The sequence below is a fragment of the Glycine soja genome, chromosome 10 (genome assembly GCF_004193775.1).
Source record: "Glycine soja cultivar W05 chromosome 10, ASM419377v2, whole genome shotgun sequence".
NCBI lineage: Eukaryota > Viridiplantae > Streptophyta > Magnoliopsida > Fabales > Fabaceae > Glycine > Glycine soja.
The window spans coordinates 43,276,178-43,299,863 of NC_041011.1; the positions used below are offsets into that span (position 1 = coordinate 43,276,178).

Genomic DNA, 23,686 nt, shown 5'->3' on the forward strand with positions numbered 1-23,686 from the left:
ACGAAAATGACACTACAAAAGTAGCAAGTGATCCACAATAGAAGGAACAAAATAAGCATACCTTTTATTTTTTATTCGTGTATCACCTCTTACGATCACTGATCAATTCACGATTAAAGTCCTTATAAGAGACTTGGAAAGTTTTTAAAATACCTTCTCTAATATTCCTTCTCCTCCAACTAATTTTCTCTTCCTCTGGGGCAGAATAGTATTTAAATTAACTTTAATTTCATTTTTTTTTGTTAGAAAGTTTGAGAATTAGTATATCAACATCAAAATAACAAACTGGGAGAGTGTATATCTAGTTCAATTTTGTTTTTTCTTAGAAAGCTTGAGAATTAATTAGTATATCAACATCAAAATAATCAGGGAGAATGTATGTGACATTTTTAGTGTCACTTCTGGGATGGATGAGCATGGATGCGGAATTATTGTTCTCTCAAAAGGAAAAAGTCGCACATGAATAAGGTGCAGCGAAAATTGCTTAATATATATCCTTAATCCTGTTGAAATTTCAAAGTTTTATAGGAAGGGAACTAAAAGTTGGGAGGGAAAAACTAGTACAGAAAGCAGATTCTTGTTCTTTTAGGTATAGATCCAATTGCAGATGTTAGTGTAAATCAACTATGAAGGACGGCGATGAATTTGCGGTGCTAATAATAAGTCAAATTCTTCACGGGATTATTCTATCACTCAAAAGAAGCTTTATTCATAATTCGTTTGCTTCCATATAACGTGCTCTTTTAGCATAGTAGTGACCTGCTACTTCCTATTTCATATATTCTAGGTTATCACTCTCTCTACCTAACCAACTTGCTGTTAGTATAATTTTTTCTTTTAAAAAAAAAAGATGTTAGAAATTCAGGTGTGAACTAGGAATGAATATCATCTCCACATGAAGTGTAAACTGAAGAAAGTTATGTAAACTAATTGTATTGGGGATTTTGGGTTGAAAAGTGGTGTTACATTTATTGTTGTGATTTCTTTCTTGATGGTACGTTTAGACAAGGTAAAATTAAAAAAATATAAATATTAACATATACACAAGTAACCCAACCACACACAAAGGTGGTTCATTCATACTGCTCTCTTTCAGGAACTTTGAAGGCATTTAAAGGTGGATTGCTTTCTTTCAATTTGGTTTTCTTCATACATATAAGAATCCCTAACCACTTGTTTGAGGTACCTAAGATTAGAATTTATATTTATGTTTGAATGAGAAAAAACAGATTGAATATATATATATATATATATATATATATATATATATATATATATATATATATATATACTTTGTTTGATTAAATTAAAGAGAGATAAAAAAAAGAAAAAAGAAAAATAAATTGACTTCTAAAAGAAATTCATTTTTTTTCTTCTATTTTTCTTCAATTGATATATTTTTTTTAAGAAAATCAAGTTTCTTATATATTATTTTTCATCCTACTAAGTAATCACATGATTTGAAGATGTTGAAAAGTTAAATGTGAATATGATAAAAACAATTTTTTTTTTTTATAGTAACACCTTATGCTTTGTTTGAAATGAGCTGAGTGAATATCGATGAAAGGAATAGGGAACAATGGAAAAAGTGAAAACCTATTCTTTCCACCATTTGGTATGCTTTGAAGAGGAAAGGATGCAATGAAAAAAAATGTAAAACCCACCATTTTTTTTACTCTGTTCACTTTTGGACCGAATGAGGTGAGAATGTTGGTTTTGGCTTTTGGATACTAAAAAAATTTAAATTATCCTTGTTTTGTATACTCTTTTTGTATTAGGAATATTTATGGTAATCGCATAAATATCATACATAAAAACAAAAGCTAATAAATTTATCATAATAAATTGTGATAAGATAATATAAAAATTAAAGTACTATTAATACATTGTACATAGCCTATTTTCTAATTTCATAATTCGTAAAAAATAACCTCAATCCAAATCAGATTGGTGTTATGAGTCGAGTTATAAACAATCCTAATATAGATTATCTTATCCAATAAATCTATAATTAGGATATTCCAAAAATGAACTCAACTAATTGTAAGTTCGTAATTTACTTTGAAAAAATAAACCCGACTAATTCCGGTTTTGTTCATCCCCACTTTAGATTATATATAAATCGAATTATTTTAGGAGTTATCATATATTGAAGCGGGAAAAGGTTAAAAAAACATAGTATTCTTTTCGAAAAACCAGTTTAGGATGTAACAAAATATTTTTTTTTACACACTGCGTACAAATTGGTGCGAGACAAATCGTCAGAGAAGTATTAGTTCTAAACTTAATTATAATTTATATCCATTTTTGTCCTGTAGCTAAAAGTCTAAAAAGACATTAGCCATACAACCTTCCGTGTTTCCCTCTTAGGAACAGTAGAATCAACATTTGTTTTGGAATAATTTACTTAACATAATTATCTATGCTTAAGAATCCAAGAAGATAGTTTTCTCGTCCTTCAGATAAAACCATAAAATCAATCTGAACTCAATACCTAATCGTGTAGTGGTCTATCATCAATAATATTCTCTTCAAAGCAATTTGTCAGGTTTTTTTTTTCCTTACAGAAAAAAAATTTGGTTGGTATTTTTTAGGAACTTTGCATATTTAAGTAAAAAAAACTTAATCAAACATTCATTAAATAATTTGTTTCTATAATTGAAAAAAAATAGGATTAAAAACTATATATATCCTAAAAGAATAATTGAACTAAATTAAAAACTGTTTATGGACATATAATTTTTCCAAATATTTACCACCCAAGTGCTTATATTTTAAGATAAGTTTAAATAAATTGCAAAAAAACTCTTTCAGCACACCTTAAATTAAGCCATTACTTTAGATCGAAAAACATATTTTCTTAAAAAAAATATTTTACACTACAAAAAAGTTGTGGAGTGTCATCTACAAATTAAATATTGCAACATATAGATACTTTTGTTTATGTTAAATACAACTCGATCTACTACTCCTATAAAGATATTAAATCTAATTTATTCTGTATCGATGTTTCTCTTGCAGCCTTGTAGTTTGCTGCATTAATTGTTTGCCACACTTTGAACAGCATTTTCTTGCTAACCTCCTTTATGATGTCACCCGTCGTCGTCTTAAATAAGTGTTAAGCTGTTTTAGATATATAAGATGCATTAATTGAGTGTAAAACAAACAAACACACATATATATAAGTCCACCTTTTATATATAAGAAGTTTAATTAATACAGTACGGTTCTCTTCCTTTTATATATAAGTCCACCTATCCATTATTAATTAACGTGCTTCCTGTTTTCTTCCAATGGTCTCTATGCAGTTGAATAGTCTCCAACTCTCCATTGTCAAATTCACGTTTTGCTTTTAGTACTTGACTCTAATAATAATATCATGGTAGGTTGGTGGTTTAGAATTTAGATTCTATGCCACATACTTTGTAACCGATTTCAGCATTATTATAGATTCTTCATCCCTTGCCAGTTGCCACGTTGAATCTTGTGGCAGTTTTGTAGAAAAAAAATATTTGCAATATGTTTGTGTGCTTTCTAATTTCTCAAATTCTTATTGAATATGTTGACTGAGAACGATTACTTACTCCACTCTTCTTAAGTTAGGTCGTAAAACTTAATTTTGAAAGTCTAAACTCCAGCCTATATAATTTAGATTTTGATCACATACATTTCTATACTTACAATTAAACAAAGAATAAGTTTTCTTTTTTCAAAAGAATAAATTGTCTCTTTAAAATGTTTCATCAAATTAAACCTAATATGCCATGTTCAATATAATTTTTTGACGAGCCGTTGAAACATATTCTGCTTAAGCAAAGAAAAACAAAACTATTCTTACTCCATCAATGTCAAAATAAAACTCTCCGAAAACAGAGGCGCGCGTTTCTCTTTTTCATTGCATGTTTTTGAGGGCTTTGTTGCAAATTGTTGTTATAGATTACCTAATAATTTTTACTAAGATTGATGGCTTTGACTAAATCTCACTACTAGGAAAATAATTTTTTAAAATGCGTATTCTAAGACAATTCTCATAAATCATCTTAGAAATAAACATATGACATTTTTGTAAATAAATGTAACATGTTTAAAACGATTTTACAAAATTTATCTTAGAAGGTTGTCATTCTAAGACGGCTTTTAATATTTTTTACTTACAAAAACAAGCACGGTTGTTCGACTTCCACTCTCACTCAACACTACACATACAAATGTGCTTGTTCAAATCCAAATTGGAATCGAAATCGATTGCGCAAAGATGTCATCGTGCAGCTTCTTCATTGTGGGGCTCTCTAGCGCCTTTGAGAAGGCAAGGAAGTTCGCCTCCAGGTCGTCGTGCTTTAGGTTCTCCGACGATGACAAGTTGTCGCCATCGTTGCATTGGCCAAAGGCACGGCAAAAAGCCTCGTCCTCCGCCTCGTTGTAGGAGTAGTTGGAGTCGGAGTCGGAATCAGAGAAAGGGACATTTTGTTGGGAAAAGTCTTGTTGGTCTTTGTTGTTCGCCATTTTGAGAAAGTGATAATGTGATAGGATAAGGTGTGCGGGAACACACAAAATGTTATACCAGTTGCTACTTACTATTACCTAGCATTGCAAACGACGATAAAGAGAAACACAAGAGAAAGAAAGAGGGTTCTCACCAAATGACGTCTTTCCCTGTCGTCTCATCGAACGTGTGACGGCAAGTGAATGACACCTTCATTCCCTCGCCGCCCACTCCAGTGGACTACCACCACTAACAATACTCTCTGACATTGTCGTTCCATCCCATGATGAGATTAGCGTGGTTTGCTCCAAGTTTCGTGTTAACTCATTGGCAAGTGCACTAAATTGTTTGAAATAGTAAAGTACTTGGAACAATGACTTTATTTGTATTTAGATTGATACAAACTCAATTTACAAGTAAAAGATAAGAAATTTAAATGTAAAATTTAAAGAAAGTAAGAGAGAGGAAGGATAAGAAATTTAAAATAGAAGATTATTAGATAAGATAAAAATTAAAGAGATAAGAGATTAAAGTAAAAGATAAAAAATGTAGAAGATAAAATAGATAAGATAAGAAAAATAAAATATAAAGACTATGATAAAAGATGAATTCAAAATTTAAAATATGTTAGAGTCTAACATGCCTAACTACCTTTGATGCAATATTATATTAATTTTTTTCTCTATTTAATGTTTTCTCAATTTCTACTCACATCTACTAAGACACTAAACCCTCATCCCTTACGATGAAGAACCTAATTTATCTATTTTCTCTCTCAAATTCTTTTACAAAGATAGAATAGTAAATTGCATGAAGCATGTGATGAGAATCATGAAACTGGCCAAATACAATCTAAAGGCCCAAGTGGAGAAGGACGAAGGCCCAAGTGGAGAAGGACAAAGCCCCTGAGTGGAGAAGGATGAAGGCCCAAGTGGAGAAGGATGAAGGCCCAGAGTCAAAGACACTATCAAGACTATTAATTGTTGATGAAGGCCTAAACTAATTTGAAGGCCCAAGTTAAATAAGTTTTTAGTTATAATTTATTTTTATTGTAATTTTGGCCCAAACTGTCTAGAAGGCCCATGTCTATTTTTATCTTTTTGTTCAGATACACTATAAGTATTTGTTTTTGTTTTCAATAAAGAAACTTTTGGCATTTTCATAAAATTGGGTGAGAGTTTCTCTCTGGGTTCCTTGTTGAACCAATTATCAGACTTATCAAGGTAATCCTTGTGGCGTCTACCCTGACTTATCTTCCTTCACTGGAAGTGGCGTCTATCCTGACTTATCTTCCTTCACCGGAAGTGGCGTCTACCCGGACTTATCTTCCTTCACTGGAAGTGGCGTCAACCAAAAACTCTACAGCCTGTATCAAGCGATCCGCCCCGTAAGATTCACATCAGCATGAAGATACGTATGTAGAGGCAAAACAAAGTCATTGTATCCCTAGCAATAAATTATTTAGATGCATTTTCCCACGTAAAAATTACCATTTCCCGATGTATAACCCCTAAAACTAATGTATGAATGATTAGGCCACACAACAACAATAAAGCACAGGAAGGAAAGGCATTACATTAAATAAATAATAAAAAAAATATTACATTACAAGGGCATTTAGCTGCTAGGCTCCCAATAATGAGGTTTTAGCCTCTCATTATCATAAGAGACTTTTACACTTTAAAGGCTGATGTGAATAGAAGAAGAAAGATAGATAGAGGAAGAGAATGAGATAATAAACATAGATAGAGAGTTTTTCCTATTTGAGATACTCAGACTTAAACATGTATTCATTAGAAAACTCTGAGTCTCGGTGGTGTGTAGGGATTGGTATCCGATGTGTATTTCTCCTTTACTTCATACTCCTTTTATAGGTTTAAGGTAGTTTAATTTCCACGCGATCTCGCAGTTAGCGCGGGCTTTCACGCTAAGCGCACCTTTGGGCTTCTTCGCGCTAAGCGTGAGTTGGCTGCTAAGCAAGGAGACGCATTGGACATGTCTTGCGCGCTAAGCGAGCTATTACAATATTCAACTTTTTCTTACAAACTTTTTCTTCAAGTTTTTGGATTAATTTTTCTCCAAAGCACTTGAAATTTTCTTCTTTTAACTTCTGTTAATAAAAAACTGAAAGATATTAATTTCTTTATTATTCCATTAAAAACAACGGTAAAATAAAGAAATTACAATCATTCTTAACCAATATTAATTATTAAATTAACTCAAGTTTCACAGTTATCACTTCACCACCTCGGCCTCTCCAACTTCCCTGTCAATGATCCCTCTATTAGACCCTTATAATTAATCTGTTCTTCTTGTTCTAATTCTAATATTATTATTCAGCTTTGTGTATTTTTTTCTTTGCATATTTTTTTTCTTTGCAGTTGTCAGGCGGAGCCATGTGATTCAAACTCGTCTAGTTCAAATCCTTTGATCAAAGATAGGTATAGAGAAGAGAGAGAGGGGAAAAAACAAAAGAGTGGTGGTGTTGTGTCATGTGTATGTTTAATTTTGTCATGTGGTGCTAATAATATGTAAGGTGAAGATAGAAACAGGTTTATAGCATAAAATGTTTGTGTTGGAAGAATTGGAGGGTTTAAAAATTAAGAAACAAAGGATCACAATATATAATGGCTTTCTTAGACTATCTTGATTTCGTCCTTTCCCGTTTCAGTACTGATTTCTGCTTTTCTTGTGCCATTTTCATGCGCGGGTACCTTTGTTTGTTTTCCTTTTGCTCAACTCTCTTTATTTTAAACTGCACATTACATACAGGAAGAAGCTTGAGGTTTAATATGAATCAGTCTCTGCTGTGATTTTTAAAGGGGGAAGCGAAGCTTGAAAAACAATTAGAAGTATTTTGGTCCAAAGACAAAAACTTTGGATTCTATAGTTCCTTGGAGGGAATCTATATGTTACTTTGTCTATCTATTATCATTGAGGTAGAATTATGCAGGCCTTTATGTTTTTGTTGACCGGGGTGCAAGAACCATATATTTTGCATCTTTCCTGTACCCAAATAATATGTAAGAGAAAAACTGATTTTTAATTTGTTTGAAGGGTTTCATTTGATTTTCAAACAGATTGATTTGATTTGAAAAATTCTACCCGTCAATTTCTTAGTTAAGATTATCACAACAGCCCATTAAATATTAATATTAAAAATTGTTCAATCTAATATATATATATGCCTTTACTCTTCCCACATTCTCTAATATTTTATTTTGACTACTTTTATTTATGAAGTGGCGAATTTTACTCTCTTAACATGCATTTGATATACTTTCTTATGATTTTAATATCAACCGAATAATTTAATAAGGTGTAAGTGAATATTAAAAATTATTTTTAAATAAATGTTTTATATTTGAAGTTCAAATATATATATATATATATATATATATATATATATATATATATATATATATATATATATTATAATTATTATTTCTGGTAAACCCAAGATATATTCTGACCATGGAGCAATTGATTAATTTTTAAAAATATTGAAATATATTTAAGAAAATGATTGCTCTTGACAGATGTTTTTCTATGCATACAGCCTTACAAGTTACAAATCAATCTCCTGACCACATATTTTAAGAAACTAAGTAATATCTATCAACTATATCACACTATATTAGTTTTATAAATTATTTTAAACTGAAAAAATATATAAATTAAATTCAAAACAAAACATATGTTTAAATTTTTTAACGAGTTTCAATCATACAGCTGGGTCACCTGGGTGGACTCAATTCCCGTTGCCACAACTCGTGGAACACTAATACAAGGATTCGGTTGGATGAAATTCCAAGATTCCCCACTACATACCTTTATTATATATTTAAGTCGTATTATTTCAAGAATGAAATGATTTTAATCTATTATTTTTTTTAAACGAATTACATATATTATTTTAATGTTTCAAAAATTAACTATACATTCTTTATTTTATTATAATTTTAAGCATTTTATCTAACTTAATTATACATCTTCACATCATTTTGAACATTTTATATTTTTTATACTTTTTAAGTTTTACATTAATTTTAAAAAAATGCATAACACATGAAATGCTTAATAATATATTATAAATTAATGTTTTTGTGGACCTGTAATACCAACAATTTCTATTTTGAATTGCAGAATTTGTGGACTAGTAATACCAATTTTCTATTTTGAATGGCAGATTCTCTTGGATGAAATTTAAACCATCAAAAGTGTTTCATTTACATCATGGGTTCGAAGAAAAACAGGGGAACGATAAATAAAGTCAACAGGAAAAAAAATCTGCATGCCCAAAGTCTACTGCTTCATGACTTTTTTTTCCAAAAGTACCACTTTGAATTAAAAGATATAACAAAATCTTTCTAGATTTTTTCGAGAAAATTTAAGAATTTAATTTTTATATATAGTTAGTGTTAAAAACTTTACATTGTTTTAAAAGAAGTTATAAATGGCCCTTAAGTAATGTTTTTTATAGCATTATTTATAGAAGGACCCTTAAGTATATATAACTGTATGTATGAGTTGTTGTAAATTTTTAAGTATTTATGTTTGATTTTTATAGTTAAAAAATATATTATAAACATATTATCTAACATACTATTTTGAATATCCTCTTTGTCATAGAAATTACGAATTTTCATGTTTACTTCTTACTTCCATCGTTCTATTATAGTTGTTGTATAAGAAAAAAAATTATTCTAAAAGAATTATCATTTTAAATTTTTAATGTAATATTAATTATTTTTTAGTTTATATCTCTTATAATATTAATGATGAATAATAAAATGTATAAATGAATTAACGATGATATAAGATTAATTTTATAAATTTTTTTTTTCATCTATTTATTATTTTTTTTGTTTGTATAAAACAACTTAGGATGATAATTATTTTATGATAAAGAAAGTATTTAATAAATTATATTTATAATATTTTGATTTTCAAATAATTTTAATTAATAAAAAAATATATTAGATGGAATGTATTATAAAATGTCTTGCTAATACTTCTCTTTCTACAATAATTTTCATAATATTAAACTGCATTTGAATGTCTTTAATATACACCAATTACCTAAATTAGGTCCAACCGTCCAAAACTTGAAGCTAATGGGGAGCCACATTTGATCATATTAACTGTTCTGTGAAGTGTATGTTACTCATCATTGACATGTGTAAAGATTCACTATTCAGTAGTCATTAGTCAATACATACATTAATAATGTAAATTAGACACAGACCACAAAAGAAGTAGATGTGAATGCATCTGAAACAGAAAACTGTCTTGGGTGCTGCCAATCTGCTAGGGCTCGAGTACCTGCCTCCTTCAATTGAATCTCTTTTATTTTATCATATATTTTGAGAAGAAATTTTAATATAACACTTATTATTATTAATGCAATACTAAGTAATATAAAATTTAAATTTTGATTGGTTTTTAAAATGAAATAAATTATATTAGAAGAAAAATTTTATGCTTAATATCTCTGACAAGAATTTATCATTATTTTTTATGTGACAATTTTATACCAATATCATAATAAAAAAAAATATTATTGATGTAGTATTTATACAAATTTATAAAGAACATTATATATATATATATATATATATATATATATATATATATATATATATTATATATAAGAAAAATACACTTAAATAAAATATTATGTATGAAATTTCAAGAGAGACATCGTAGTGGTGACTATGAGTAATTTTTTTATTGTGTCACACATCCAAAAGTTAATAACATTTTTCTCAACTTGTTGGTGCATGAATTTTGAGATCAAATTCAATGATTCATCACAAATTGAATCCAAAATAAAGAACAAAAATACTTTTATAAACTTCATTTTATCATCAACTTTTATTTGCAAGAGACATCTAAAGACGCACTCAATCAGTATATTACCAACCCTCCTTGTAAAGGTCAAACCTGCTGTTGGAATAAGTCTTGAAAATCTCCTACAGTCTACTGCAATTCCTCCAAAATACCTCCTCATAGTTCCCAAACCTTTTTTCTGCCATTCATTACAGAGCTATTGGAATATTAAAAATAAATTTATTAAATAAAATTGCGAATATAATTAGTCTTATATTTTATTGTCTAAATTAGCTATCTATAATTAGATCTGAATACATTTAATTAAATTCTTAATTTTACTAAAACATACTTGGCGCATTTCCTAAAAAAATTTGTTTGGTGCATAACATTTTTTAAGGAATGGTGCATAACAACTTAGGTATTCTTCGAGTAAGTTTCTTTAGAATTAATTTTAAAAGAAAAAAAAAATTTCTCCACAAGTTAAAATTAATTTTTCAATAATTAATTTGTAAAAGTTTTCTCATATAATTTTTTAAAAGATGAGAAAATATCTACAAATTAACTAATGAAAAATTAGTTTTAACTTGTAGATAAACTATTTTTTTTTTCATTTTTTTCCTTTTAAAAGTGTTTATAGAGAAACATGGCTCTTAAGAAGGGCAATAAACAAACAGAACAATACAGCATATATGTAGATAAAATGCAGAACAATGCGCAAGATTAAAAAATTTCACACTATTCATCAATTGATACATATAGGTGGGAATAGGTTTGGCCGTTTGAGGTTCTTTGGCCTAATTTAAATCAGCTTTAATCTAGATTAAGCTTTTTATGGAAACAAACAAAATCAATATTTATAAAAATATATTTGATTAAAAAGTCAAACTTAAAGTTATTAAAAATATTTTTATGTCCAATCAATTTTTTTAAAATAAATATAAATAATGTTTTTTTAATGGAATAAATAATTTTTTAATATATTAAAATCATATACTTATTTATATTTTTTAAATAAGTATTTTTGGTCAATTGTTAAGTATGTTAACGCGCGTATATAAAAATAAATTATTATGAATATATGTCAAACCAAACCTTAGAAAATAACATATATCATACGAAAAAGTTAGACTGAATTCTTATACAGATTAACCTATTTATTTTCAGTTCTATACCTTTCTTTGAATAATAGTAATTTTAAATTTTATAAGTGTTTTTTTTCTATTGACCTATTAGTCCAATAGGTCACGGCGTAAAATTTTTAATAAGAAATAAATTTTTCAGTAGATTGACAAGCTAAGTCAAACTTTAAAAAATATTATGCTAAATAAATAAAAAAAACCTATGATAAGTAATATATATATATATATATATATATATATATATATATATATATATATATATATATATAAAATAAATGAATGCATACAAATAGTATAAAAAATAATCAAATCAAGGAATGAATTAAACCTACTATCCTTCCCCAGAGATATTAATAGTAAATGCTTATTTAAAATTAACCAATAACCCTTTAAGTAATAATAATAAGTTGTGTCTCTTAATCAAATAATTTAAGGTTCAAATATGAATGATAATTAAGTATAAAATAAATCGCATTAGGAAAAAAAATACTCACCTTATATTTCAAAAAAAAAAAGTAGCTAAAACTTTCTTACTTTATATTATAAAAGATATAATTTTTGTTCTATTTTTTACAACGTTCAAGGTTTTGATATATGTATTAACAAATACAATCAACATTTTGAATTTCATAAAATGTATTATATAACTTTTTTTATATACCTTTTGTGTCTCTAATTAATTAGATTTTTTCTCGTTAACCATACCATAATAACTATTCCTAAAATGACAACTGATTTAGAATCATTTTTCTTTAAAGATTTAGTTGCACATTTTTACCATCCAATTATAATCATTTTTTAAATTTTATTATCCAAGATTTTTAATTTTGTGTATTTTACTATTAGGTTGGCAATAAAATAATTTCATTTTGAAAAAATGATAAATTTTTTAAGTAACATGTCAACATCAGCAAATGCGCAAAAAAATAAAAACTAATAAAATTAAAAAAAAAACTTGAATGATAAAATTTATAAAGGTGATGCTTCACAAAATTAACTTAAAAGCTAGTTAGAAGCTTATAGCCAAAAAATTAGCTTATTAAATTATATTTTTATAAGTATTTGATAAAAATAGTTATTAAAATAATTAAAAAGTATAAAATGATTAAAAAATAATAAAATTATTATTTATTTAAAAAAATCTAAACATAAAATTTGATAAATATAATAAGAATAAAAAAATATAAAAAAACTAGAATTTAATATTTAAAAAAATATTATTTCACTTGACGTTTAAAAACTTCTAGAAACTATCGAAAAAATGCTAAAAAAATTTATTTATTGAACCATCAAACAAATTTTTTAGTTAATAAAAACATAAAAAATTAATTAAAATACCTTATCAAACATAACCAAAATAATAAAATTTGAGTAAAAAAATATACAATTAATTTTAAAACTCAAACTGAACCCGTTTTTGAAGATGGAGAAAAGCTGAATATGGTCAAAGTGGTTTTTTCAGCCAAAATTGGAGTGGGGTGGGATAAGTAATTGAGTATACATTAAATTGAATTTAATTGCAATACCTGCTTAATTTATTTTAAGATTTAAATGAAACTTATTTTTAATATTTATTTAATTATTTATAGCAAATAAAGAAAAGGAAAAGATAATGACATAATGGTGATGATCAGGGACCCATGTGGAGTTGGAAGTGTATCCACAGAGCACAGCGTGAGGTCTATAAATTGTGTATTGTTTTATCATAGTAGAGCATAGTAGCAGCTTCTGAGTTCTCTCATTTCTCGTCTTCACTGAGAAAAATCCTTCTTTGTGCATGCTCCTCGTTTCCATCTAAAGGGGAGAGGGGGTGAGTGAGAAAAAGTGAGTGAGGTTTCTAGCTTCTACTGTTGAGTAAACATGACTATGGAAGAGGGCAGGGTAGAGAACGAGGACTACACACAAGATGGAACTGTGAACATTAAAGGGAAACCTATTCTTAGATCCAAAAGTGGTGGTTGGAAAGCTTGCTCCTTTGTTGTTGGTAAACTTTCTCTCTTTTCACACATGTCATCATTTTCCTTATTAACTATAAAGTTATTCTCTCAAACGTGTAGTAATGCTGTTAACAAACCACTCTTGCTAGTTAGGAGTTAGTATTTAGTACCCTCTCCTTCTTCCACCCTTTAACCAGACACAGACACAGCTCTTAGTTTCTTTTTCTTGTTCCCTAGACTGTGGCTGATTCAAGATTTATTAGCTTTTTTAATGCACATATAATCTTGTCCCTTTTACTTTGAATTTAATAAGTAATCATTCAACGATATTTTGAATATCAAAAAAATCATAAACCATTTTATCAAGTCTAAGCACAGGTTTGCTATATATATAACTTAACGATGATCTTGAGTTGGACTAATGGTCTTGAGTTCAAGTCTTGACTTAAGAAGAGTTTGTTTCACGTGGTAATTTTATCAGCTTAAACATGATTACTTCTTGTAAACATATGATTTAGATAAAAAAAAAGTCTAAGCAAATTTTGAACTCTCTTAAAGTTTAAACACACACCCCTTTGTTATGTTATCGCAAGCTTTCAAAACTATGCCACTCCCTAAGATGGATATTTTGATCTGGTATTGTTCTTCCAATTTCAAAACTTACAGCTTCAATTATACCATATTCTGCTGTTCTCTGCAACTGCAAGATGTTGGTGAGAAGAGAATAAATATCTTTGATTTATTTTTCCATTTTTTACCATCGTCCTGCACTTAGCATTAATTAACCGAGGAGAAGATTTCCTGTTTTCATGCTACAAATTGGGGCTTTGCTTAGCTGGGCAGCGAAGTGTTGTTGTACCTACAATATATCAGTCCTTCCATAAATATCTTTTGTTTCGTTCTTATGACATAGTACAAAATAAAAGAGTTGGTCACACACTTTTTTTTTTTCTAATCTCATATCTCTCATTCACTTAAAATTATTTTAACAATTTTTTTAATCTTAGATAACCCTTGTTTTTCCTGGGCAAAATTTTTTCTTTAGGTGTTCTTATCCATACACGTATTATTGTATACATCTTTTGTACACATGTAAATGAATGAATCAAGTCAATAAAATATGCACACATCCTTAACTTTTTCGAAATAAATATTACGTTGTCCATATCATATTAAAAAGAGTTAATATATAATCTGATAATTAAATTAAAGTAACATCTTATTTCCCTTTTAATCGCTAAAAGTATTTTTTTGGTAGTGACTCCCAAAAGTATATGTCTACAAATTAGTCCTCCGAAAAGTAAATTTATTAATAAATTTATCTAATAAAGTTAACAATTTTCAAATAGAGTTTGATTTGTATACACTATAAGTATTTTTTTACACTATAATCGATATAATTTTTAAAGTAGTATAAAATTCAACAAAATTACCGTAAGTAACTATTGGTAATTAGATGACAAAAGTTAAAATAATATATTATCAGTGAACTCTATGAAAAGAATATCTGGACAACCAAATGTTTTTTAACACCAAGAGAAAAAATTGAAAAAAATATAATTATGATATATAATATGATATAATAAAAAGATTGATACTGAAAAAATAAAAAATATTAATAAAATATTTAAAATAAATAAATTTTTTAAATATCATTCCTATTATATAGTTAATCTTATTTTGAAAAGATTAATTTGTAGAACATACATATGAAAAGTTTTAGAATATTTTTCAAAGGTGTCCTAGTCCCTCTTGTGTGTTCTTCACGGGAGGTTTTTTCTTTGTTATTTTCCGCATCCCAATGGGTCTTGGAAATGCATGGAAGCTGGACTTGTCCTTCTCCAACTGGTTCTCTCCATGGTAGTGGTGGTTGCTTGGTGGGCTCGTGATGTGAGAGAGAATCACAACTTGTTCATCATTTAGAGCAAGACATAAGACATCATATATTAATTGGGATGTTTATGTCTTTATGAATCGTACGAGAGAGATGAGCCATGGAACCACAATTCCCCCCATTTTTTCCATTTCGTGCCAAATTTCTGAAATCGTAGGACCCAGACGCATGCATCCCATCATCAACCCATGTTTTGAATTTTTTTTTTTGTAAATAAATGTTTTTAAAATCAACACTAATTAATTTATGCTTTTCCATCTCTTATAAGTTATAGTCTGGAAAATATTCTTAAAAATTACTTTTGAAAGTATTTTTTAAAAACTTAAAACAGAATCGAACAAAAGCCTTGTTACTTTCAAGAAGGCCAAATATTGTATGTTAGCTGGATTACATAATGCGTGATATTTTGACGGAATATATCCAAAATGAGTTTAAAGTTAACTAATAAAAAACCACTTATTGCAAACTTAATAGAGTTGCATTAAGTTTGCAACTCTATGATATTAGGATCAGTATTCATTTCCAGTAGTGGTACTGTTACCCAACTTGCGCTTGCATTTAATTGTTGGTCCCTCTTAAACTTCCAATTATGATGAAAAATTTGCGTACGATAATATCATTTAATTTAATTAAATAAAAGTATTTTGTATTAGGATACAAAGTTGTGTCTTGCGAATCATTAAGCTTGTTTCTTGCTTTTCCCTAGGTTTATAATGAATTTTAAAATGTTCACATCATAATTTATATTTATTTTATAATAATTAAATTGTCATACAATAATTTGTTAACCGGCACTGGAACTAAAACTGTGGATAAGATTTTTATATAAAAAATTGTATAAAAGACATATTTTCTGACCCCTAATAATAGCCTAATACTTCCATACTATTCACTAGCCTAGGAGGTTGTAGTATGTGTTCGAGTGAGTATTTGTAAAATAGAAGTTATAAAGATGATTTTGATTAAAATTTATTTTGAAGTGAAATAATTTACGTTTGAATATGGTAAATCAAACAGTCAACACACGATATATATATATATATATATAATATTTTAGGTGTCTTTTAATGTAAAAAGAATATTCTTTTGTAGTATTAATGAAATGTATAATTCGTTACTTCATTTTATTTTAGTTTTGCATATGATATGAAAACATATTAAATTATATAAAGCAAAAAGATGTTATTCGAAGAATATTAAAAATATATTATTATTCAAAGATAGTGAATATATTATTCTAAATTTCTAATTAACTGACTAAAGGCTTTGAAAATAAACAGTTGACATACTTAACACGCTTCTAATACAACTGTCACCAACACTAGTCCTTAAAATTGTATAATTAGGTTGATATTTCATGAGGTCACGTATCTTCTCTTTTCCAATGTACATGTAACTTGATTCACCAAAATAAGGACATTTTAATCAACCTAGTCTCCACAACATACATGTCAAAAGGAAAGAAGCAAACAGTGACCTGGCTTGACACTTAATTAAATCAACAATTTAACTCGTATAATTTTGAAACATGTAGAAAGCTTATTGATGTTTGAATTTGATTTGATTGTGGGTGCAGTATATGAGGTATTCGAAAGAATGGCTTATTATGGGATATCATCAAATTTGATTCTGTATCTTACAACAAAGCTTCACCAAGGCACAGTTTCCTCTGCAAACAATGTCACCAATTGGGTTGGTACCATTTGGATGACACCCATATTAGGCGCCTACATTGCTGACGCTTTCCTTGGCCGCTATTGGACTTTTGTCATAGCCTCCACCGTTTATCTCTCGGTTAGTCTCTCAATATATTATTTCTTTTACCTAGTTTTCTGTTTTTTTGCCCCCACAAAGAGTTTAATATCAATTCATTCATTTAGCTTAATCTCTTTTTAGTATAATCCAATAACATGTTGCTAACACATCTTTCAAATAGTTTGACTCCTCATATTAATTATTGTTAGCGTGTTCATATGTCACAGATAATTTAGTCCAGGCATTGAACTCTTGTCACGAAATGAAAACATGTAGAATGACTAAATAGGTCTCGAGCTTGACAATTTTAATTAACTTTATTAATTTGTGTATATTCATCCCTCTAATCTCACATGGGGAGTGGTTGAAAAATGAAGCTAGGTGGGACAGATATAACTCATATAAGTTTGAAGTTAATTTCCTCTGTTAAGATCCGTGAAGGTTACATTTATACAAATAATTTTATATTTAATTATTAGTAGTTAAGGAGACAATTGATTATTTTATTATTTTTTATTTTAAAATTTCATAAGTGTGAGGGTGAAGCAGAATAAGATGAGTGTAGGTTTATAAATATTAATTCTAAAATGATTGATTTTAAGTCAAACTACACTGTCCGCTTTTGGTGAATCCAATGGGCCTGGGTGGCATTATCACTACATTTCAACTCCCCACTCCCACATGTTAGAAACTTAGACAAGTGTCTCCCAAGATCCTTGATGCAAGTTGTTCTGAATATAAAAATGACCATAAAGATATATATATATATTAGATCTCGATATTTTAAGCCCGCATATTTTGACCATAAGTTTGATTCTATAAATTTAATCCTAAATTTGACTGCTATAGGGTATATACTACTTGTTATGACCTTAATTTGAATGCATTATTGCTACCAATTTTTTATAAGTCATTTAATCTTATATTAATATATTATTTAATAAATTTAATTATATTAACAATAATTATATTTACATAGACTAAAACACATGTTTAAATTTATTTAATTCATTATATACATGTTCTTAAAGTCTAAATACTTATTTCATAATGATTGCAAGTTTTTATATATGTATATATATAAGTATTAATTGTTAATAGATAATATATAGCTATCTATGAACTTTTTTTTAGTTGTTTCTCTGGTTATATATATACATGGAATCTCTTGTGTAAATTAATAAGAAAAAGTCTTATACAGATTGCATAATGAAATTATTGCACAAGATTAATTAAAATGATCTAGTATTTAGATGCTAAATATTGCATGTCACCAGCTGATTATTCTACACAAAAATCTGTCAAGAACCAACCAACCAACTGAAGCTACTATATACTGTAGGCTAACACTTTCAAACTTTTGGATCAAAGACTTTTTGGCATTTTTTATTGGAATGTTGCTAGTATGATAAGTGGACAGTAGCTATCGATGGACCAATAATACACTAATTCCCGCGTTTGATTAGTGATTCGGGACAAAAAAAGAATCTTGGAGCTCAACCAGTGATTCGGAATTTGACTTTTGAAGATGAACGATTAATGAGATGGTATACTATTTCTATGACAATGATATTTAATAGGATTTGTGGAATATTTATAGACTGCTAATTTGATATTAAACTACTTAAATTCTAATAAATATAATTAATAGAGGACTAAAATTCTAAACTTTGTATACAAGAAAAGTTAGAGTAATATTTATCAATTATAAATAATGGTTTACACATATAGAGAAAGAAAGAGAACTCACTAAAGGATAGTATGTTTTTACATAATTATATTAATACTTTTTTTTACAGAATTAATCATCTTTTATATAAGTCCACTGTTTGAATAAATTTAATTTAATTTATTTTCAGCTTTATTTTTTTATATCATGAATTTATCATTATGTTTGATATATTAAGTAGCTGTTATTGCAGTCAAATTATTTATTAAATAAGTATATGTAATTAAACAATAATAAAAAATTCATGATAAACTAAAATTGAGCTTTTGTTACACACTGATTTCTTCATTATTAATTTTCTAAAGTGAATCTCTAATAGAACTTGGATAGGACATGTTATAATATTGGCAAAGTATTAGAATTTGACCTCATGACAGTGTTGTCTAAGAAAAAGACATGAAAGGTAGTAGGAAAGTGTCCCCGTCATTTTCTACTGTTTCTAGTTTGGTTCAAAGCATGTGGCATTCTTTTTCATACTTGTGACGCTAGTGGACGGCGCTTTTCATGGTTGTGTGTGCATCTTTCTAAAAGTATGAAATGTTTTTTAAGGTCCACAAATACAATATAGGTTATCATGTTCTTGTACCTGCATGAAGTCCAAAACTATATATCAAGCTCAAGTCAGGGGATTGGGACAGGGTGCGGTTGTGGGGCTTCAGAGTGAGCCACAAATAAAGACAATTAACAACTTGTATAGAAGAATCGAATAGCAATAACAAAATTTGTCTAAATAGTACTAGTAAGTATTGTGCAAAAGATGGATGGATAATAACATATAAACTGAAAATCGGACACGTGTTTTAAATAAAACCTTGTGTATATTTATAATTAATATAAAATCATTTTCATTCTAGTCTTAGTATTTTTCACTTAATAAATCCAATGATATTATTCAGATAAACTTTTTAATATTGATAGGTTTTTTTGGAATCCATGAAATGGGAGCTCCTGTGCTTTACGCCTTTACTTGCTTGTAAATCGTAATACTGTTCCTCAATCTAACTTCTACCCAACTTGCATATTTGGATTGAGTGTTGCTTCATAATTCTTGTTCTTTTAACCTCTACCCAACATTTATATATATATGCATAAAGAAAAAAGGCGTTGTAGAATAATCTCAATGATCTCATAATATAATTATCTAGATTGAGACATTAAAGACAGAGTTAGACCCATAATGTAACAAATTTTTTACTACATAGGATAACTTTTTGGACAAGAAAATGATGGTTATGCATACTGTTCAAACTGCCAAATTAATTCGTTGGGGATGTTTGATCTTTGATGGCAGGGTATGTCTCTGCTTACACTGGCAGTGTCCCTTCCTAGCCTGAAGCCACCTCAATGCTTTGAAAAGGATGTGACAAAATGTGCCAAAGCCTCCACACTACAGCTTGCAGTGTTCTATGGTGCACTCTACACTCTAGCAGTGGGAACAGGAGGAACCAAGCCCAACATCTCCACCATAGGAGCTGATCAGTTTGATGATTTTCACCCTAAAGAGAAGCTACACAAGCTATCCTTCTTCAATTGGTGGATGTTCAGCATTTTCTTTGGGACACTCTTTGCAAACAGTGTTCTAGTTTATATCCAAGATAATGTAGGGTGGACTCTTGGGTATGCTCTTCCAACTCTTGGCCTTTTAGTGTCAATCATGATATTCGTGGCTGGCACACCCTTCTATAGGCACAAAGTGCCTGCAGGGAGCACCTTCACTAGAATGGCTAGGGTCATTGTGGCTGCTTGTAGGAAATCAAAAGTTCCTGTTCCTAGTGACTCTAAAGAACTATATGAGCTTGACAAGGAAGGGTATGCAAAGAAAGGGAGCTACAGAATTGACCACACTCCAACATTAAAGTACAAATTTCTATCCTACCTTTCTCCTTTATGGATAAATTATTACATGGTCGTGACCAATCTCCACATGACATCTTATTTCATTTTTCAATTCGTAAAAAGAAATTAATAAAATGTGATTGAACATGTGGTCTCAGATTATGTAATAATTTCTCCACTTGACGATCCTAGTTTTACAATGAAATTTATGTTCCTAATAAAAACCATACATATATGTGCAGGTTCCTTGATAAGGCCTGTGTGAAAACAGATTCAAACACTAGTCCATGGATGCTGTGTACTGTTACTCAAGTAGAGGAGACAAAACAAATGATAAGGATGATTCCAATCTTGGTTGCTACATTTGTGCCTAGCACAATGATGGCTCAGATAAATACCCTTTTTGTGAAGCAAGGTACTACTCTAGACAGACACCTTGGAAGCTTCAAAATTCCCCCAGCAAGTTTGGCTGCCTTTGTTACCGTGTCCTTGCTTGTGTGCATTGTGCTCTATGACCGTTTCTTTGTGAAGATCATGCAAAGGTTTACCAAGAACCCAAGAGGCATTACCCTTCTTCAGAGGATGGGAATTGGCCTTGTAATCCACACATTGATCATGATCATTGCATCTGGGACTGAAAGCTATAGACTCAAGGTTGCAAGAGAACATGGCGTGGTTGAAAGTGGAGGGCAAGTTCCTTTGAGCATATTCATTTTGCTTCCTCAGTTTATACTTATGGGAACTGCTGATGCATTCTTAGAGGTTGCAAAAATTGAGTTTTTCTATGATCAATCCCCGGAACACATGAAGAGCATTGGAACTTCATATTCCACAACTACCTTAGGCCTTGGTAACTTCATCAGTTCCTTTCTTCTCTCAACAGTGTCAAATATCACCAAGAAAAATGGTCACAAGGGGTGGATTTTGAACAATCTGAATGAGTCTCATCTTGACTACTACTATGCATTTTTTGCAATATTAAACTTCCTCAACCTCATCTTCTTCGCGTATGTTACTAGGTACTATGTATATAGGGTTGAAGTTTCAGATTCCATAGACAAGCTTGCAAAAGAACTGAAGGAAAAGACCGTGTCCAACGTTGTGAATCCAAAAGACTAGTTGATTGGGGTATCTAAGGGGAGAAAGAGGATTAAGACCGTGAAAAGTTTCAAAACTACTTTATGTACAAATTTGGATGGCCAAAGAACTAGATATGTGTGTGTCTGTGGGGGGTGTGTGCGTGTTAACTTTGGAGTGGTTTTGGTCATTGGAAGTCACTTCAGAAGAGAACCTAATCAAGTTATTATAGTTATTGGGGGTCGTTTTAGAAGCATGTGATCATTTTTCCTTACCTTTGTAACCTTCGAGAAATGTCACTTGCATCTTGAAAAAAACACAAGATTGGAAAAAGGAATGTAATATGTTTGAAGTTTTTCTTTCTAGATCTTAATTTTCGGGCCATTTAAGCTTTTCTTTAGTCAAGAAATTGTAAAATAAAGGTTGAAGACAAAATCTATCAGGTTAGATTTTCATTTTCATTCCTCCAATAAAATTGCTTTTTTATTATAAAGCGAATTCTTTTTCTGCAGCTAAAGATTACAGGAAACTGATTTTTTTTTCTATTTTATTTTTTATTTTGAAAAGTTTCTACAAGAAACAATAAAAAAAAATAATAAAAACTACTTTCACCATTTTCTACACAAATTTTTGAAAGCAGATCGAAATAAATAAATCATGATAAAGTTAAGTACTAATTTAATTACCTATATTCTAGTTTCTAAATTCAGGCACATGTATGAGATATTTTTTTTTTATTTTTAAATAAATTTTGCTAATATTTTTTTTCAGAAAATTTAAAAATAATTCTTAAAATAAATTAATCTAAACATGCCTGTATTGTCTATATCATAAATGCACAAGGGAAAGGTTTTATATAATTGTCAACTCAAACAATTATATCTTGAGAGAAAATAATAATAAATTGGAATTTCAGAGCACGCATTTTTAATTTAAATAAGATAAAATAAATTAAAATTTTACAACTACCAATTAATTTTTTTTATGAAAAAACAAATCAATTCCCAAAAGTTTGTGATTCCAATTCCAACACCGATAAGCACACGCACTATAGCTTCCTTATCGTTTTTTCTTGAAACTTCTTCTCTGTGTTCAGATTCTTGTAACCATTTTGAGCCCAACAAGGCCATACACCTTGCAACTAACATCGGTTCTAAATTGGGTATACGATAAGGAAAGAAAAAAAAGTATAAGTCATTCAATTTAATTTGCAACTAACATCGGTTCCCAATTGGGTGTTTTCCATGCTCTAACATTATTTTTATGGGGAAGGCCACAATTAGAAGTTCAAAACCAAACAAACTGCTTTTAACCACGTGATCCATATTCCCTTCTTCCCTCTCCATCAATGATTTTGATGACTCGAGCAACCGCACATTCACTAACTAGTGCTATAGCTAGCACTTGTCTCATCGTGTCGTGCATGTCACATTTTTTTTTTATCTCCATTTTCAACTTTCTAAGCATCAGGTAATTCATTTTTTTTACCAGTCTTTCCTTTCCATTTCCATAATTCATATATGTATATATGGATTTATGATCTGTGGGGTTGATAACTTGAACCAAACCAAACGAGACATAGTGGAATACATATATAAATGGCACACGGCATATTTTTGTATATATTTGCTACTTGATTCTATAAATAAACTTGTGATTCACTTGATTTAAAGTTACGGCATGCTACTTTTGTGAAATTTGGTTGTTACATACACATAATTCTACAACAATTCTCAATAGTGATATATTCACGTGCTTCCATTTACATTTTAATAACATAGTACTCACTTAGTCTCTTATCGTACTTTGCTTTCTAGACGTAACGGGGGGCACATACATGATGACTTATCATTTTCATTTTCTGCTGTGGTTTGAAGTTACTATTCTTTGACAAATAATGTTTGTGCAAATACAGTTAATTAGTAGTTATATATGGTTTGAAGACCTAATAAATTATGGGAATGCAAAAAAATTTTGCTCCATGCTTTTGGCTTCCATTTT

The 23,686-nt window shown here is 29.2% G+C and overlaps 1 protein-coding gene across 1 annotated transcript; it reads left to right on the plus strand.

Annotated features, from left to right (window-relative positions):
- Positions 1-13,159: 13,159 nt before the first annotated feature.
- Positions 13,160-22,144, plus strand: LOC114372611 (protein NRT1/ PTR FAMILY 5.2-like). The gene is made up of 4 exons (XM_028330267.1): positions 13,160-13,441; positions 16,865-17,082; positions 20,064-20,629; positions 20,851-22,144. Exons 1-4 carry the CDS (start codon positions 13,318-13,320, stop codon positions 21,725-21,727), a joined length of 1,785 nt encoding a protein of 594 aa, XP_028186068.1. The 5' UTR covers positions 13,160-13,317; the 3' UTR covers positions 21,728-22,144.
- Positions 22,145-23,686: the final 1,542 nt, after the last annotated feature.

What these genes read in the sequence shown, in the direction of transcription:
- LOC114372611 (XM_028330267.1), top strand. Translation starts at nt 13,318, where the DNA reads ATGACTATGGAAGAGGGCAGGGTAGAGAACGAGGACTACACACAAGAT. An exon ending in CCTCCACCGTTTATCTCTCG is followed by an intron (nt 17,083 to 20,063) that starts GTTAGTCTCTCA and finishes CTTTGATGGCAG; the next exon opens with GGTATGTCTCTGCTTACACT. An exon ending in GACCACACTCCAACATTAAA is followed by an intron (nt 20,630 to 20,850) that starts GTACAAATTTCT and finishes ATATATGTGCAG; the next exon opens with GTTCCTTGATAAGGCCTGTG.